Genomic DNA, 20,112 nt, shown 5'->3' on the forward strand with positions numbered 1-20,112 from the left:
AGAGGGAATATCTCTATTTTATATATCCCGGTGCAAAATAGCAACAAAAAAAAAAAAAAAATGTATAGATTGTGAAATGTAGAGCCAATCCATTGTTTCCAATGTGTCCATCATTGGTGACACATTGTCAATATTTCATGTTCCTTATGTATTGCAATACAGATGCCTGCTGTGTATACATAAAGGCAGAGTCTATTATTAGGACAACTGGGAGTCGTGTTTGATGAAAAGAGAGTGTCAAATTCAAGCAGAGTAAAATAGAAAACATCCCCATATCCTACTGTTGTTACCTTATCTTTAATAGAAACACAGACATTGGAGGAGAGCAACGGTTCAATTCGAGCTTAATCAAGCTTAAATCACTATTACAAAAGGATGCTTCTGCCACAACCTGTTCTTTTTGTAGGGGAAAGACATGGAGAACACAACATCATTTAGTACAGGAGGGGAAGGACAGGTTTCTTCATTTGTCATCCGTTGCAGGTGATTTTTTAAATATTTTTTAAAATCTCAATTTCTTGAATGAGATTAAAAGGTTAGCAGATCTGAAGGGAGGCTCAGGGCCACTATTACTCTCCTCTAATCTCACTTTGTATGTGGTGGTCATTTTGAATTTTGCTAGTTTGAAATCATTTGCTATCAGAAAAGAGGCAGGAGGACTTGGATCATAAATTATACAACGGGATTGTCGAGAAGAAAGAAGAGGCTCGGTGGTGGGATTGATGTTAAACTATTGGTTGTCGTGGCCACAGTCGTCAGGAACGACAGGCTAGGCTCCTCCACGGTTAAGCGTTTTCTGAAAGGTGCTCGCGCCGAAGAGTTAAAGACGCAGCCACCCAGTCGGTAAAAATGTATGAGCAATTTAAGCACAATTATGTTGGTGTAACTGTAATGTTACATTCTACTCTGATGGATGTCTAATAGGATTTGAGAGAGCGAGAGGAAATATACACAGCCATATCTGGAGTGGCTCCATCAGTATTATTGTCTCTGTTCAATAATAACAATATATATATATATATATATATTTTTTTTAATAGCTAATATATGGCTATATACAATTGTAGAAAAACATTCTTAAAAAAAGTTCTTACCACCTTAATTCAAAGTAAAATGTCCAATCGTTGTTTAAATACTTGTGTGTACTTTATTCAGCTTTCCCCAATTAAATTAGGAAAGGATTTTCAATAACAAATATATCATAATTTATTATTGTAATTCTGTAAACGGAGTTTAAAAAAGGAAAACACGAAAATGTCCAAAAAGTCAGAGAATAAATGTATTCCAGCCCGCTATCAAAGCCATTTTGTATCTCAGATGCGTGATAGAATGAAAGAAAAGGAGTTGAAGAAAATATGCAAAAGTAAAACAGCTTAATGTTTGTCTGCTGAGAGCTTCATTTCAGTGAGCCACTGGCCTTGAGGAACTTGGCAGCGACAGGGTAACAAAATGGAGGAGAAAAAAACAACGATTTTCTTCACTCTTTCCTTCGGTGAGAAAAAAAGGCCACTTTGCAGACTGGAAACGGTCCTTTATTTCGAAGGTCACAGCCCCCTGCGTTGAACGCATTATTGAGGAGGCCGAAGTTTAAAACTACGCTACATATGTGGCTATTTTATGGTTTGAACAGGCCAGCCAGAGCTGCCGATCACTCGGCGCAGCCCTTCCCTCCAATTCAATGAGAACCAAACAAAACTTGTTCCATCTTATTTGTGCTGCTTGGTCGATTGTAAGTCCTCGTGGAGGATTTGCTGAAACTATATATGAAGGGTTTTGTGCTTGGCATTCTCTTTTTTTCATCAATCTTTACCATTCTTTTCAACGTAACCCACAACGCTAGCTTTGCTTGAGAGAAATAAAGTGTTAAACACAGAAAACTGTAAATGTTATAATTACGGCTCCATGACCGCCTTTCCCTGTGTTTTTGTAATGCCAGCCAGTATTCAAAATTGCACTGCTGCAATTTTTCTGTTATGATAATCAGCAGATTTTTCAAACAAAGATTTTTTTATTCAATACGGAATTCGATACAAGTGGTAATCGGCTTCCTTTGTAGCCTGTAAAATCTGGTCCATGCCGGCTCAAACCAGCACAATCTCTTGTGGCCAAGCCTTCTGCTGTGACTGAAATCGAAACTATTCCGTAGAGTGTTCGTGTGTGGTAGGGTGTTTGTGTGTGTCTGAGTGTGTGAGTTGCATGCTGAGTGAGAAAAGGGAGGGGAAAAAAGTGCAACGGTAGACTACCACGTTATAAAAAATAAAAAAAAGAAGAGTGATAGCGCCATTTCAGTCTCTGTCCGCATACAGATAACGAATAAATGCCCAACTCTATTAAATCGTTCTTTAGCCATTATCGCAGGGCCAACACTCAATTTTCAGAACTCCCTATTTACTTAGCTATAAATCCTTGCCATGTAACAAATAGATTTGTGACTGGTAATGATCCGTTTAGCCAGAGCTATATGAAATGATCCTGAACTCTTTCAGATCGTCAGGAATTAAATTGACCGACTTGCCCAAGCTCCCCCATCCTCTCTATCGCTCCCGTCTTGTTCGATCCCCCCCCCAAAAAACTGAAGTTCCGAGCACTCCACTCACAGCAAGACCAAGTCTTATCTCCAAAAGTTTTTAAAATGGAAATGAGGTAAATATGGCACCATGGTAAATAGAAAAACGGTGTGTGTGTGTGAGACAACGTCTGTTTTACAATGTACACACATTAGAATTCTGATATTGACTCAACTTATAGTACAAATGTTATGCTTTGAGTATTCAAGACTCTGAAGCAACTACTTAAGGAATAGGTATACACCAAACCACAGGTCTATGGTTACTGAGCAATACAAGGGTTTAATAAAGATGCCATAAGTTTGTTCTAGATCTATAAATACCCATTTATTTTTTGAATAACTGTTGTATTGTGTATTTCATTTTTATTTGCTTATACATGTTTACTAAATTTGTCTTACTAAATGTGGACTTTCTTCTTTGGTTCAGGGACAATTTGCCTCCCCGTGCTCTCCATTCGTCCTTGAGGGTTATTAAATCACTTGAGAAAATACAAGGTTTTGTGCGAACCATGGAGGATATTGACTTTATGGCTGAATGACAAAACATAGACAAGTGTATTATAATTAAACAACAACAATATTCCTTGACATGTTAGCCCTCTACAAATAAAAATGGTATTACTTGAAGGCGGGACAAATTAATTATCTTAAAATGTACTTCAAGAAACATTCACTCAGAGATTTAATAGGAGGGAGGTGATGTCCTTCCAAATAATGATATAATTTTTCAACAAAGCAGCATAACAGACTAAAAACAACTTAAAATGCATGCATCTTAATATTGTCCGTCTAGATGAGCTCATCAGGGTGGTTCCATTGTTTAAACAAATTATTATCCTATGAAAAATATTCTTAGGTCTATGAATAATTATTTCAATAATGGGGTTCATCATCAATTGTTTTTAATGAAAGGGAAATATATATATATTTGAAATGTGGGTCATAATTCTTTTTTTCTTTTCCCTTTGACAAGATTTTGATAGGAACCATCACCGTCTTGAATGTGACAGTTCTGGCAGCAAATCCACTTCCAACTTCTGTACAAAATGTCAGAGTCACTTCTGTGTCTCACTAATTTGCAGGGAATATGCATATCAATTACACATCTCGGCTAGCGATACATATGTTTGCAAGATGTGCAGTGCATGGGTCATCATTGAAATGGTAATAAGGGAGCTATCAAAATAAAAAAGACGAGACAACTTTATTTAGCTCCGCTCAACTGCCGACCATCTCACTGTACTTTTACAAAGTACTGAGGGACTAAATGTGCATATTTCTCCCTCTGTCTTTGTGTGTGACTGAGACACACACAGCAACTACTGCAAAGTTGACAGGATAATTTAAGGCAATATATAAATGAGTCAAAGGACGCTGGTCAGAGTTGTGAGTGTCTGTTTGTGAGCGGCAGCTGTGCAGGTGAGATGTAGGCACCACGTCAAGTGTTAAAAAGATGGTGGGTTTTGTTTTGATGCAGCACTTCAGACATAATGCAAAACAATCACAGTTTAAAGAACATGTGCCATATTTTGGGCAATTAAGATCACTATTTAAGATGTTTGCTTTTGTTTTTCCTTTCTCATATTCAATATGACTGAATCAATAGTTTTTGAAGGCATTGTTCATTTCCCATGTCTTATAATTTTGTGACAATGGAAGAAATATGGCTAATTGGCTTTTTATCTGCTGTTTGTAATCCATTGTATTGAACTCCATCACAGTTTAAATAAAACGTTAAATTGCATTTTCATTGCAAAATTCACCATACATCTTTTCATGAATTTGAATACATTTTCAACAGTAATTGCATAGAATTATAATATAAAATTATACAATTTTCAATATCACTTGCAACAAACTACAACGAGTAAAATATAAAAACTGTCAGTGACTTTTTGATACTAATGCTTATAAACATTGAACCTGAGAATCCTATTCATCCTGAGTGTCTGCATTGTGTGGTTTCGCCACCCCTGGTGTTTAAAGGAGTGTGAAAGACACCGTTTGTGGGGAGGAGGTTGGTTGTGTGTGGCTGATAGTGTGTTGGTGGAGGATAAGTACACCGACGGCTGGAGAACAGCTGTGGGGGGGTTGCCCCAATCTGGCGTTGCCCAGATGCTGGGCCCAGGCCTGGAGCCCATTCAGACCCTGGGCAGCTTTGCATTAAACAGTGTTCCTTCCGCATGACTTAGTGCCAATGCTGCGGTGGCCCTGGTGGCCCTAGGAGGTGCCCCGGGAGGCCCTGACCCTTTCACACCCAGGGCCAGCCACCCACACTGGGGACCGGAGGGGCTTGATTAGCACCTTACCTGACTCTCCGAGGAGCCAGCGTCTTCCCCCAGGAGCTCGTTCCGCACGTCATCACTGTAGGCGATACGTGACCTTTTCTGCAGGGGGAGGAGGAAGAGGAAGGAGAAAAAGATGAAGAAGAGAGAACAGAAGAGGGGAGAAAGAGAAAACAGCGGGGGGGGAATAAGCCTTAGTGGAGTTGTCTTGGAAAAACATAACAGGCATTTCTTAAGCACGAGAGCCCCCTAATGGACCCGACTGTCAAAAAAAGGCAATGCACCTGCGGTTGTGTGTGTGCACACTTGCGAAGTGATCTAGCACCACTGAAATTGTAGAGATGTCCCCCTTTCCCACTTAAATAAACACAATCTGAAGAATAAAACCAACTACGGAGGGCTCTGGCACAGGGGCAGGGGCGGGAGATGTACAAGGAAAGTATCACTCGTCAGCGCTAAATCTTTTCTGGGGGCTGTCACTGCTGTCAGCACAGTGCAGTGGCAGGCTCTGTGATAATGCCGATACTGGGACTTAGACAGGGAATAATTCATCACCCATTGGCGTTCCATCAGATTTGGGATCCCTCTCCATCTCCTCTTCAGAAGGGGTGGGAGAGGGAATGCCATGTCCCCCAAAAAAAAAAAAAAAAATGACAAACACTCTTCAGTGTGCCACCTCCGATGCTGAAGGAGCAGGCCCTGTGTAGAGCTTGTTTACAGACACCAACAGAAAAAGCGCCCGCTTCAAATGCCCTCCAAACTAAATACACAACAGCGGAGAAAGAGAAACTGTTTACTAAGCCTCCTCGTCTTTTCTTCTCTTTCTGCCTTGAAAGGACTTCTGTGTGGGCAGTGTGGGGAGAGCCAAATCACCGGGAAATATGGGCCTAAAAATTGGTACATCTATCCTAAGATCTTTCGAGACTCCTGCTTTTGCCAAATATTTTGTCTATTTCCTGTTTAGAATTTGTAGTTAGATGTTCAATTTAAAAATCACATTGTTTAACAAATATAGTAACAGTGCTACAGTATTTTTGAAGAAATAAGAATCAAATCTCTAATCATTCATTGAAATAAAGCAGAGAAAAATATATAAATATCTGTCACCACGTTTTTTTTTTTTTTTCTTCCCCCGTAAAATTGACCAGTGAGTGGAAAGCCATCAGGGAAGTGATTTGTGTTGTTATTGTGACAGTGAGGGACACAGCCACAAGAGTAATTACCGAGTTGTCTGGGAAGCTGATTGACCAGGGCGACAAGTGAAAAACCATTAGACAAAGAGAAGCCCCCAAACAACACACTTTACAGGCATCAACTGAGCCACGGGGACCTGTGCTAACCACCGAAGAAGGAATGACTGTGGGGAACAGCGGAATTCACAATGACCCAAATCAAAAACACAGCACCGCCATAGAACACGCACAAATACAATCGAATGCCTTCACAATCCAAATGACAACATTTGCATCATGAAGTGTTAATACCTTTTTTTGCGAGCATCAACTGTACTCCCCCTTTGAACAATCCATTTTTGCAAACAAAATTATTCAAATACATCATCAAGAAATTTTGGACAGGATTAATTCTACTCCTAACTGGAAGTACAATTAGCCTTTCTTCCAAATGTGCAGGTTATGACAAAGTTAAGGCATGCTGTTAGTGTGAGTACAAAGACAAACATCAATCTGGAACAGGCAGACAGCGTAGAGTCATGTTTTGCCGGGATAACACCCACATCTCATTTGAGTGGAGCGTCATCTTAAAGAGCCGCAGTGTAACTTAGGGGAAAGACGGGTTGCCAGTAATTGAGACTAGAAGCCAGGAAGAAGGCTTGATTTTGAGTATGCAGAGCCTGACGTCTTCTTCAAACCCGCACAGTTTTTTGGTATTTCTAAATAGCTGTTTGTTACTGCCAAGAGTATCAACAGTTTCCACGATGAACGCAGCACAAATAAGAGAGAAAATAAAAAGAACTGCAAATGCGACTGAACCAAAGACTACTGCTCCCTACCCATTTACTTTTTTGGTTTGAATTCCCCCCCCCCCTCCAGAAACCCCCCCATAACCCTTAGAGTGATTATTCCCTTTTCATTTGATGTAAAACAAGAGCAGCTGTGCAATATTGACTGCCTCACCCATTGATAGACTTTGATTACCGGTTGGGGTGTTATGCAAATAAGTGCACCTCAAACAGCTATCTTCATTTGATAATGTTTTGTCATGTGTGACTTTTGAGATCACACCAGTGAGCATCATTTATTGAGAAATATCTATATATTTGATCAGGGTATATCATGGGCTATAATTACTAAGGTTGTTCCAAAAATCGCACACAAAAAAGGTCTAAATAGTAGTTATTTCAAAGAAAAAAGAAAACCCCCAAAAGAACTGTTCAGAAAGACAATGTCGAAAGTTTCTCATCCTAGTTAGTGTGTTGAAGATGGAGCGGGAAATGTTTTAAATGACTAAAAGGAACATGAAACCAGGCGACGAGGCTTTGTAATCTAAAAAGAATGAGCACGTTCATAAGATACCTTATTGCCATAGAAAATACATCTTTCTTTATCCTTTCGAAAAGGTCTTTCTTTTGTCACTTTTTCTAATCTTGGGTGAGACTTTGCTTCTATTCCCGGAAGCACAAAAGTACAAAGATACATCTTTATGCAAAGTGACCGTCTTCTTAAAAAAAAAAAAAAACTCCACACATAATTCGTCAAATGCCATACGGAGGTTTTGGTGTCCTGTCAAAAAACACACACGTGTCTAACCTCTGTTGACATCGATGGGAGAAGAAAGAGTTTCTTCAACTCATCCAAACATAATTATATATGCATGCATAATAACTCATACTGTAAGATATGCTAATCAAGAACAATATCAGAGCTGGAAATTATATTCATGCAATTATGACACAAATATAAAAGTGTTTTTATACCATTTCTGTTTACATACCTGCATGAGTGACTAGATATATACATATCATTACTTTTAAGTAAAATAGTAATTCTAAACAAACAAATCACAACCATTACTTCACTTACATGAACATTAGGCTGAAGTGGACAATAATTTCAACACCCTTGGTTTATACACCCAATTGACATTAGTCGCCTTTAAAAATGTTTTCAAAAGTTCTCCTCTTAAAACTATCAGAACCATTTCAACCAAATAAACTGATCTTCATTGGTAAACAAGGTTTTTTTTTGGGGGGGGGGGGCCCAACTAGCCTCCCTCTCTCTATACCCGTTGCAACAAGCGACACAAGTGCGTGCAAATAATTGTGGTGCCTGGAAAGCTGAAAAACGTAAACAGTTCATTAGAAGGGATATAAAAGGCGTAAAAATACCCAGGGGCAGGGTGTAATGAGGGGCCCTGAAGTTACTCTGCAGACGCTTTTCCCTCCACTTTTCCACTCATTCTTTTCATCCCGAGCACACGGCTGGTGGCGTGGCGTGGCGTGAAGAGTAATTAACCATATTGAATTGACAAAAAGTGTGTTTCATTACATCTTTCTCACCAGTGGGAGAGCGGCAGGCCATTTACAACAACAACAAAAAAAGTACTTAAATGGCACTTTTTCCACGACTCGGTGTCAGCTTCAAATGGTAATTTAACCTTTCATTTGCTGCTAATCAGCTCCACATACTGTTGAAGAGGAATCGGCATAGAATAGAAACCCTTTCGAAAAAGTGGAACATTTACTACAAAATATCCATCAACAATAACACTCAATCATTATGACTGTATTGTTATCATTAATACCACTACTATCCTATCAAAAACCGTAGTAAAACATGGACACAAAGTCGACAAAAAGAAAAACCACAAGCGCACAAAAACTGAAAACGCGACATCACTTCCTGGTTCCTATTATTGTGTCCCTGTGATATGTTCTCAGGTGATAGTGGCTCTGTTCTAGTTCCCCAGAAGTGGGGCAGAGGTGGCGCGGCGTTAAAAAGGAAGCAGAGATCTTTAAGCAGACAGAAGTATCACAACAGCGTCTTCAATAATGCATCTCATCCTGGCAGGGGGTTTAACACTCCACTGGCACAAAGAACAGCTCACACACACACACACACACACACACACACACACACACACTTGTTGTTTTTGTGTCACCTCCTCTCCTTTAAGACAAACAAATTGGCAGAGGTTGTTCAATTAAGTAAGTGCTTCTTTTTGGTGCATTTGCTACATTATCAGATAAAGGCAAGCGGCAACAATTGAGATTGTCACAGGAGGGGTTTTCTGTGCCTTTGTTTTGATTTGGGGTTTCATCAAATCACTACTCCTGTCTATCATCAGAGGGAGTGTGTACTTGTGTGTATGTGTTTATGTGGAATAAAGGGCCTTGCAAGCTTGTGTGTGTGCGTGCGTGTGTGTATGAGAAACCTCCTTCAGAAATTGCATGTGTGTGCACGTTGTGTGTGTGTGTGTGTGTGTGTGTGTGTGAGCGCGCACTGGCCTGTGTGTTTTCTTAATATGACTGCAGCAGTAGTAGGGAACCTAAGCCGTAGATATCAGCACGGGGCCTCATTAGCGCACAGGTTGGTGCTTTTGTGGCTTTAACACACAAGGCATTGTGTTTCACAGCCATGAAAAGACTAAATGAATCTCACCCACGCTACAACAGAAACACAACTAAACTCAAATGACCAAGGAAAACAATAGCAGAGAAGCTATTAACACATTTAAACTGGGCTGAGGGTGGAGGAATTGTCCCATATGACAACGTGCACTCAATCCATTTCAAAAGGGCCTTCATGTCATTTCAGCAGGAAATAATATTACGTATGTCCATAAATACTAAGTACATACAAGAAACAGATAACGAAATGGGTCAGACTTGCACTTTCAACGTTTAAATGTATTACATTGAAAAAAATGTGTACTTTAACCAGGCAACATTGCACAATATTTATATAATATAATATTACATCATATTATGTTACAATATGTCATATCATGTCATATTGTGTTGTAAAAATGTGATGTTAGGCGATAGCCTTTGTTTAATGGTATATTGTTATGACGGGGGTCTTTTACTCTTCCACCACTGTAATATGTGCGCTAGATTTTCCTGTCAAAGTCGTTTCTATTGTTTAAGTAGAGCCGAGATCAGTCAATAAGCCTAACGACTGTACCCGCAAAGCAAGAGGGTGAGCGAGAGAGGAGGAAAAAAACGATCGCAACTGAACTCTAAACAAAAGAGCAAATTCAAGGGGCTTTGATTGAAGAAACGGCATATACTTTTTGAAGGCCGGGGAATCGTCTCACAATGGTTATTTCTTTAAGGCATGAGGGCCGATTAAACCCAATATTAAAATACGGAAGCAGTTCTAATGAAAAATCAAAAGCCTGGCTTCATACCCCCCCCCCCCGTTCTTTCTCTCTGGCTCTCTCTTTCTCCTCTTCTCTCAATACATGAATCCCGGGTTTTATGAGGGAAGAGGGAGAGGAGAGTCAGGCCCGGGCGTCGGTGGTGCAAACACACAGACAGCGGTGCAGAAATCAATAGAGGAGAGCCGTCGGGGAGGCAGCCGGGCGAGAGGAACCAGAGCGGGGCCCGTTCGGATCACAACGCTGGCTTCTGGCGTGCAGTGGGGAATAAAAGTGGGCCTCCCCGGGTCAGCGCCAGAGAAAAAGGTGAGATTAGAGGGGAATGGATGAGGGATTTCGGGGGCACACGGTACGGGATACCTGGCGAGCCAGGGACCAATCGGCCCATTAGCCTGTGGCTACCTACATATGGTTCACTGAACCCTCCACTGAGAATATTTTTTATTTTCTTTTGCGTGAATCGGTCTTTCTTTTCTTTTCTTTTTTTAAAAAGAAGACCTTCACTTTTAACCCTTTCTCCGAATTGGAGAGTGTTCTCTTTTGACCTCGATTTATGATTCATCGTTGTTTGATGTCTATTCTCTGAGTGTTATCTAAAAAAGGTAGAAAGGTAGACACAAAGGAAGAGATGTGGGCCCATATATCGTTGGACTGCTATTGTTTGTGCGTGCGCGCCCAACTGCATCCGTCTATGAAAATGCACAGAAGACTTCCTCTGTCCCTCGCCTTTCTTCGGAGTAACGTGGCCATTGTCTGGACTGAATGGCTCCAGGCTCCCTTATTACCATAAGAATACAGCAGCACGCATAGGGGCTTAGTCACATCATTAACTCTATATATCTATGTATACTGTCTTATTCCACTGATCAAACCACATTCAAATGCAGATGAGGTCCGTAGGTCCCTTCCAGCAGAGCCATTCCAACATGTGCCCTTGTGAACTTCCCTACACATTTCCCGGCTCGATGGGAATCCACCGATTTTGTGGCGGAATTCAGACCAGTTGTCCGAACTATGAGAAATGGCCAATTGAGGGTTGATGGGGGTCTTGTTCACCTCTTTCACATCGATTTCAACAATCCATAGAAAGGACACAGCCAACAACGTCAGATACTTATCCTAAGAGTAAGTGTGCAGTTAAGTTCGCCAGGGCATTGGGCTAGTCTAAGGGCACATTCATATTATAAACACAGTGCAAGCAATATGCATGTGAATACCTGTCTCATTAATGTTTGGAGTAACTGCTACAGGTTGGCAGGTGCCCAATGCAGTAATTCCATATGGATATACTCACTTCATCTATTCCGCATGTATTACAACACATAGGAAACCATTTTAGCACTAGGTTTTTAACTACTCACATGAGTATGAAATTCTTTCTAAGCTTAAGAGTTGAACCAAAACCTATAAACCACTGAAATCAAATGACAAGATATGAAGTGATTTACCGATTAGGCTATACTTTATTTTACAGTCCACTTTTCACCAGGCATTTAGCTTAGCAATTACAATGACCTAATAATCGCATTTTTGGTTCCCTTGGAATTATAAACAAACAGCCCTTTGTACCATTTACTATTGGGAGTTGAAATGTTTTGTACCAACAAGTATATATGATCAAATATCTTCTTACCAAGTAAATACCAGCTGAAGCAAGACTGTGAAATGAAGGGAAACCCTGAATTCTGACTTAAATCACAATTCCAATTTTATCTATCTACCATGTGATGTCAATAAATTGTGTTAAAGATGTAAACACAAAAAAGTACAAATAAGTGCATCAGAAGCCAAATAAAACAGAAGTGTTTAGCTTCACTGTGGGTGCGAGTTGATGCTCTGATGGCGACAAACCTCTGGGATAAATGAACAAATCCTTAATTCATCCTCTACAGTGTAATTTTGATCAAGGCCACAGCGAGATTCCTCCGCAGGCTTCAAAACCAGCCGAGAAACGACAAAATTGTCGGTCGCAAAGACCAAACGCTGTTTCTTTTTCTTTTGTATGCTCCCCATTAGAAGCACTTAAGCAAGAGCAAGAGAAATGCAATTCGATGGGGGAAACTTTGTTTCCATTAACAGATTTCATCACAGGGTAAACACATTGAGCTAACTGGGAAAACCCACTGAGTGTCAAGGAAAACTGTAGATGTCAAAGTTCTCCCTTTCTTTCCCGCTCTCTCTCCAGACTCGTTTCTTAAAGAACCCCCCCCCCCCTCCAAAAAAGAGGAAAAACACAAGCCTACTAGATGCATTCATAATGCATTTCATTAAAATTTCATGACTTTTACATACTTAAGCCAGTCTGGAAAAAATATAATAATCTGTCACCTTTTCAAGGCCCTCTTGTCAGTGCATCACTTGGGTGTGGGTGTCACGTGTCAATTCAGGTTTACACTGGTGCGTGGAACAGGTTTGAGGCCCTGAAACAAGGGCAAGGACAGTACTGGGATGATTGGGGAGTGGATGGGAGGGGGGGTGATATTATATCCCCATGTTTTTATGTTTCCCCCTTATTATCTTTAGTCCCCTCTCAGTCAAGTCACTCAATCAAATAAGCCCCGAGGACAGAGAGGACCTGCGAGGCCCTTACTCCAGGCAGACATGTCTAACAGCACTGATCACTGTCAGTGGGAGGGTGACTTTCTCTGCTTTGGAGAGGACCCCAAGATAAGCGAAAGGAAATGCTCGCTTCAATGAATAATACAAACTACAAGACACATTCACACACACATACAAATGTAGGATCTTAATTTGAGCGAGTTTGATACAGCAGGAAAATAACCTAGCATCAATAGGAAAAGTGAATTATAATGAGGACTGTAATTAATGGGCATTTTTGAAGGGGTTGATAGATTTTTAATAAGGGAAAATCAAGTCTGAAATTTCAGTGGAAATTAACTTCAGAAGCCTTTTTAAATCTCAAATACACTACAAGTTTTAATGCAACAGAGTGATCAAATTAAGATCCTACATCTGTAATACAGTGCCTTCAGAAAGTATTATATCCCTTGACGAATTCCACATTTTGTTGTGTTAAAGCCTGAATTCAAAATGGATTTAATTGTTTAGTTTTTTTCCTCTCACCCAAATCGACACACAATCCCCCATAATGACAAAGCAAAGGCAAGTTTAGACATTTTTGCACATTTATTGAAAATTATATACAGAAATATCTAAATTTACATAAGTATTCACACCCTTCTGCTATAACATGCCAAATTTAGCTCAGGTGCATCCAATTTCCTTTGATCATCCTTGAGATGTCACTACAACTTGGAGACATTTCAATTGTTTGGACATGATTTAGAAAGAAACACCTATATTTAGGTCTCACTGTTGACTATAACCATGCTGTCCAAGGAACTGTCTATAGATCTCCGAGATTTGTGATGAGGCATAGATCATAGGGAAGTGTATACAAATATTTCTAGAGCATTGAAAGTTTCCAAGAGCATAAAAAATATATATTGAACCATCCAGACTCAAAGTAATGATGGACTGTCGTTTCTTTTTGCTTATTTGAGCTGTTCTTGCCATAATATGGACTAGGTCTTTTACCAAATAGGGCTATCTTCTGTATACCACCCCTACCTTGTGACAACACAACTAATTGGCTCAAACGCATTAAGGAAAGAAATTCCACAAATGAACTTTTAACAAGGCACACCTGTTAATTGAAATGCATGCCAGGTGACTACCTCATGAAGCTGGTTGAGAGAATTCCAAGAGTGTGCAAAGCTGTCATCAAAGCAAAGGGTGGCTCCTTTGAAGGATCTAAAACACATTTTGATTTGTTACACTTTTTTGGTTACTACATGATTCCATATGTGTTATTTCATAGTTTTGAGGTCTTCACTATTATTCTACAATGTAGAAAATAGTAAAAATAAAGAAAAACCCTTGAGTAGGTGTGTGAACTTGGCCGGAGCTGTATATTTACCCATTTTGAATTCCAACTAACTACAAAATGTGGAATAACTCAAGGGGTATGAATACTTTGACGGCGCTGTACATACCATTGAAGACAAATATGTGCAAGAGAATGTAGTAATTGATGTACCAACAGTGCATTATTCACACATCATTGACAAATGAAAACTGATTTATTACAATCATGAATTGTTATATCGCTTTGACCACAGCAATTGGCTGATTATCACACTGACAGAGAACACTGTACTGCAATTTCTCAATGCTTCAGTTCCTCATGTGTCCCGGGTAAGAGAACCATCACAACACTGTTGGAGGAACCAGGACTCTTCTCCCCTTCTGGTGACTCAGTCCTTCACCCTTCCACCACCACCATAAACACTCTCCCAACAGGGAGACTGTAGAGGTTGGTCTATTAGAGACTTGCAAGCCCCATCTTTGTGTCTAAAAAAGTATTTTTACTCCGTCAATCCACAAGAAGCTCGGGAAGAGCTGCTGTGTAGAACAGCTTCGAAAATGAAAGGCAGAATTCATAAGCAGAGAAAAATATTGATTGTTTACATCTTAAATCTGCACTGGGCTCTGAGGAAAGAGAGAAAAATCCCCTCAAATCCGGGCAATTTCCAAGAAATATGATATTTTTAATCAGGATGTGTGGCCGGACTTTGGCGCTATTGATGACTTGTTAAATACGGAACACATAAATACTAATCTGTATTAACACAACGAAGACTGAAATGTTTTAGGGAGGACAAGCTCAGACGAGCCAATTTAAGGGGATTTATAGTGTCTAACATCCAACTAATGTTGGTCTGTCATGTTCTGTTTGTAGAAGTCGCTGTAATGGAGGATTGGGTACAAATGACACAGAACCTCCCAGCTGGATTACAAGGACGTTGTGCCATGACCAGCTAAGTACAGTGCTTGTTCAATATCCCGTCAAACCTATATGTAATACCATAATTATTAAGCATCTTCGATTTAAGTGAAGAATTCTGGATGACGCTTAAACTAGATATATTTTGAGAAAGGACAGCAGGACATTCCAATAAAGTGGCTTTACAAACCTTTGGTGACAGTTTTTTCTCCGTTACATTCCTAACAGAGCCCATCAAGATAGTTCTCCTGAAGTTAAGTACCAAAGTTCTACAGTCTCCTTGACCATGAACGAAGATCTCATTAATACACTAGTAAATGTACCATGGACAAGTTGGTATGTTTTTCCTTCTTCAATCCCCCATATTGAAAAAAAAGAAGGAATGAGCCAGTTCTATGCAGGCTATAGATATAATTAAACACAAAAACAAATGTTTTAAGTGAGAAGCTGGTCTGAAGCCGAACACTTTTTCATGAGCACCACAATGCCTACTTCGCCCATGCTCTACCAAGGTTTTCTAGCACACATTTTTGACATTCTACTGCAGCTACAGTCAGGTCCAAAATGATTGGGACCCTTGATAAATAATGAGCAAAAAAAACCTATGAAAAAAAATGACAAAATATTGAGCTGTGTGTGACTCGTTTCCAAGAAACTAGGCATATTTTGCACGTCACTACTTCACAGGAGAGCCATTTGAATGTAACTTTTATTTATCAAAATTATATTTTTGCCAGAAATGCCTTCTGGAACATGTGAACTTTCATGTGCCTTAATAACAAACTTGTATGCCATCTGTTAATACGAATAAAACATTCTACATTTTCGAGCATAGTTGGTTTAACCACAGAAAAAGACAGCAACCAATCCACGAGCCATGATTGGCTGCAATAATGAGTGGGCTGGACATGCCGAGAAATTAGTTTGGTCTGCCATGTAGCACGCTTCTGTCTATAACATGAGCTGGTCAGTATGTGTAGGTAATCCTTTCTAACGTGGCTTTATTGAAATATATCGTGTAGTAGAACTGCATAAGTGTTGCTCTCCACTTTCTGGAAGACCGAGTATTGAAATGAGGTGTCACGGTCTGACCATCGTTCGTATGTGTTTTCCTTGTTTTAGTGTTGGTCAGGACGTGAGCTGGGTGGGCATTCTATGTTGTGTGTCTGGTTTGTCTATTTCTATGTTTGGCCTGATATGGTTCTCAATCAGAGGCAGGTGTTAGTTATTGTCTCTGATTGGGAACCATATTTAGGTAGCCTGTTTTGTGTTGGGTTTTGTGGGTGATTGTCCTTAGTGTCTTTGTTCCTGTCTCTGTGTTAGTTGACACAAGTATAGGCTGTTTTCGGTTTTCGTTTCGTTCATTACGTTCTTTGTTTTGTAGTGTTTGTATTGATTTGTGTTTACGTTTGTTGATTAAACATGGATCGCAATCTACACGCTGCATTTTGGTCCGACTCTCCTTCACAAGAGAACCGTTACATGAGGAATGCACAGTGCATATAGAGAATGATATGTTTGATTGCAAATATGCAGACGGAGTCGAAAAGAGACAACGTCAGGCTTGTTGTATAAAACACCTGTCTCCGGATTACATCTTCAAACTAAGGGCAACCATAGTATCCGTGACAGAGAGGGAAAAGTGTCCATCCAAGTACATAACCAGTCAAAAGTTGACACCTACTCTATTTTTTACATTGTATTTTTTACATTGTAGAAAAATAGTAATGACATCAAAACTATGAAATAACACATATGGAATCATGTAGTAACCAAAAAAGTGTTTAACAAATCTACATTTATTTTATATTTAAGGTCCTTCAAAGTAGCCATCCTTTACCATGATGACAGTTTTGCACACCCTTGGCATTCTCTCAACCAGCTTCATGAGGTAGTGACCTGGAATGCATTTGCTTTGCGCTCACTCTGGTACTCCTGATTAAATTCACGAACGCACCCGTAATATAAACCAGCCTTTAGTCTTGAACTCTTTGGTTGTTTAATACATGGCCTCAAATGTGAATCCTTAAAGAGATGGGTGTGGCTAAGGCTTTAGAGGGTGTGAACAATGCTGGCAAAGCTCTCCAGTAGGTTAACCAAAACATTCAAAAAGGGCCATTTTCTCAAAAGTGAGGTTACAAGTTTATCAACTTTCAAAGCAGAATACTTTCCCATTGTTCCTCAACTGCAATGTATGATATACAATTTATTTTTAGGCTCTGAGTTTCTACTTTAATCCAATGTAGAAAAAAAACACTTCAACTTTTGCTACATAAGATCGAATCGAGCTGGTCGGTCACATATTGTATGCTCCAAAACACTTATACATTTGCTCAGATAAAAAGATTCCATTTAACAATACATTTTTTTCAAACAAAGATATGGGTCAAAATTATTGCCACCCGTTTTCAATACCTCACCCTGTGAGGATAACGGCACTGAACCATTTCTAAAAACTTTTATAAGATTGGAGAACACATTAGACCATTCCTCCATACAGAATCTTTCCAGATCCCTGATATCATTCATCTGCGCTTAGAAATGGTCAGTTAACCATTTATGTATGGATTTTGTGTGCTTGGGGTTATTGGGGTTATAGTCTTGTTGGAAGATCCAAGTTCATGATGCCGTTGACCTTAACAAGGGCCCCAGGACCAGTGGAAGCAAAATATAATTCTTAATTTCTTAACTCATCAACATGCTTTTAGTCTATCCAGATTCCCAGATATTTCTAAGCGTGTATACCAGGGGTCCCCAAACTTTTTCCTGTGAGGGCCACATAACTTTTCCCTTCTCTGATGGGGGGCCGGTGTCAGTTTGTAACAGAAAAAGTGTGACGATCGTAGGGGAGCTTAAAAAATTTATTGTTTTCCAGAAAGCCACACATAACCAAATAACCCTTTCCAGGTTCTTTACAGAAAAAAAGTCAGGAAACAAATAATAACACTATTAATGAAATAAATAATAACTAAATAACCCTCTCTGAGTTCTTCACAGAAAAAACAGGAAATAAATAATAACTAAATAACTCTCTCTGGGTTCTTCATAGAAAAAAAAGCCATGGAACATTAACTTTCTGTCGTGCCATGCACAATCTTAACAGATAAAAGTTCAGCTCAGTTGTCAGAGCAGAATCTCTCTGACACATATGAGCAGTCTCTTAAAGTTCTTGTGTTCCTTCCTTATAATCCTTTTGTAGGTTCCAGTAGGCTTGTAGACACCGCTGTTTGCAGCTCTCTCTCATCAACTTCCCTGTGAAAACCACAAAAGAAGCAGGTTGAGAAACTGAACTAAGTGATACAGCACCTACACAGCACAATACATTTCACTACCAGTATGGTTGTAAAGATGGATTTTATCCCAGTAGATTTTATTATGATTATATTTGTTTATGCTCAGAATGACTCATTCAAGTCAGAAAAGTGAGCTTACCTATGTATGTTCATCAGTGTGAACTGTGGGCCTGCATCTGGCTGGTGAGAAGTTGAATATCAGGTTCCATTCTAGTTACAGCCAGTCTCAAGCACTGATGCAAATGTTCATCTGTCAATCTTGATCTCATCGGGGTTTTCAGCAGTTTCATGCGAGAAAAGGTTTTCTCGCAGATATACGTGCTGCCAAAAACTGTGGACATTTTCATTGCGTGTTTTTTGATGTTTGGATATGTGTCGTTTGGGAGGGCGGCATAGAAGTCAATGAGACTGTTGGGCTTGAATGCGTCTTTCAGAACATCACAGTTCTGTAACTCAGCCAACTCAAACTGATATGAAGGCTGGGCTTCATCAATGTCGGCAACAAAGGGGTTCTGAAAAAGACGGATTTCTTTTGCATGAACATGTAGTTCACTGAATCGCACACCGAACTCCGCCTTCAGCATTTCCAGTGCTTCCACGCACTTTACAGCTGGGAACGGGACCGCTGGGTTCTCTGTCGACAGGTTTTGGGTAGCAGGAAGATGGACGAAGTTGCGCTTTTTCACTTGTTCCAAAAGCAGCGCTAATTTCACCTCAAATGCTTTTATGTGTGAATACATGTCGCAAATGAGTTTCCCCTCGCCTTGTAGCTGAAAGTTAAGGCTGTTAAGTATTTCTGTCACGTCTGTTAAAAATGCGAGGTGCCATTTCCATTCTGGGTCGATCAGCTCTGGGACCGTTTTGTCTTTTAAATGAAGAAATGCGTTAATTTCGGGTAGCAGCTCGTAAAAACGCCTCAAAACTCTGCCCCGGCTCAGCCATCGGACCTCTGTGTAGTACAGCACATCTCCGTGCGTAGACTCCAGTTCAGACAGGAATTCTTGGAACTGCCTGTGTTTAAGTCCCTTTGCTCTGATGAAGTTTATGCACGACACCACAACCTTCATTACAGAATCCCACTTCAACACTTTGCAGCACAGTGCTTGCTGGTGAATTAGGCAGTGGACTCGTAGCGGGGCGGTGAGACCCCTTTTTTCCAACTCCCGGTTCATGCGTCCTATTAGACCGCGAGTTTCGCCCACCATGCTAGGAGCCCCGTCAGTCGTGATGCTAGCTAGCTTTGACCAGTCCAGGTCCAACTTCTCCATGGTTTGGCACACTTTGTCAAAAATATCCTCTCCCGTTGTAGTCCCTTTGAGACTTTGGAGGGCTGCCAGCTCCTCGCATATCTCAAAGTTTGCGCTAACTCCACGAATAAAAATGAGCAGTTGCGCTGTGTCTTGCACGTCCGTGCTCTCATCCAGTGCTAATGAAAAAAGTCAAATTCTTTCGTCTTCTGCTGCAGCTGGGCATATACATTACTCCCGATTTCTTCAACGCGTCTGGTGATTGTACTCGCCGACAGACTTACGGCATTAAATGCATCTTTCTTCTCGGGACACACCTCCTCCGCGACAGCATCCATACATTTCTTAACAAACTCTCCGTCAGTGAAAGGCTTACCGCTTCTTGCTATCAGTTTAGCAACCCGAAAGCTGGCCCGAACGGATGCCTGGTTCAGCTGAGCTTGGCGTACAAATGTATTCTGCTGAGATAGTAGTCCACTTTTTAGCTTTGAGAGTTTGTCTGCTCGTATTTGGCCTTGCAAGCTATCGTACTTGTCTTTGTGACGGGATTCATAGTGTCGGCGAAGATTGT

At 40.3% G+C, this 20,112-nt stretch overlaps 1 protein-coding gene across 2 annotated transcripts in view; it reads right to left on the reverse strand.

Moving 5' to 3' along the window:
• LOC115143991 (vesicle transport through interaction with t-SNAREs homolog 1A-like) overlaps positions 1–20,112 on the reverse strand; it is a 174,511-nt gene that overhangs the window by 131,400 nt on the left and 22,999 nt on the right. For both annotated transcript variants that reach the window (XM_029684546.2, XM_065002415.1), the window contains exon 4: positions 4,879–4,956. In XM_029684546.2, the coding sequence (XP_029540406.1) occupies positions 4,879–4,956 (78 nt within the window). The remainder of the gene's footprint in view (positions 1–4,878; positions 4,957–20,112) is intronic.

Source organism: Oncorhynchus nerka, linkage group LG16 (assembly GCF_034236695.1).
Source record: "Oncorhynchus nerka isolate Pitt River linkage group LG16, Oner_Uvic_2.0, whole genome shotgun sequence".
NCBI classification, from domain to species: Eukaryota; Metazoa; Chordata; class Actinopteri; order Salmoniformes; family Salmonidae; genus Oncorhynchus; species Oncorhynchus nerka.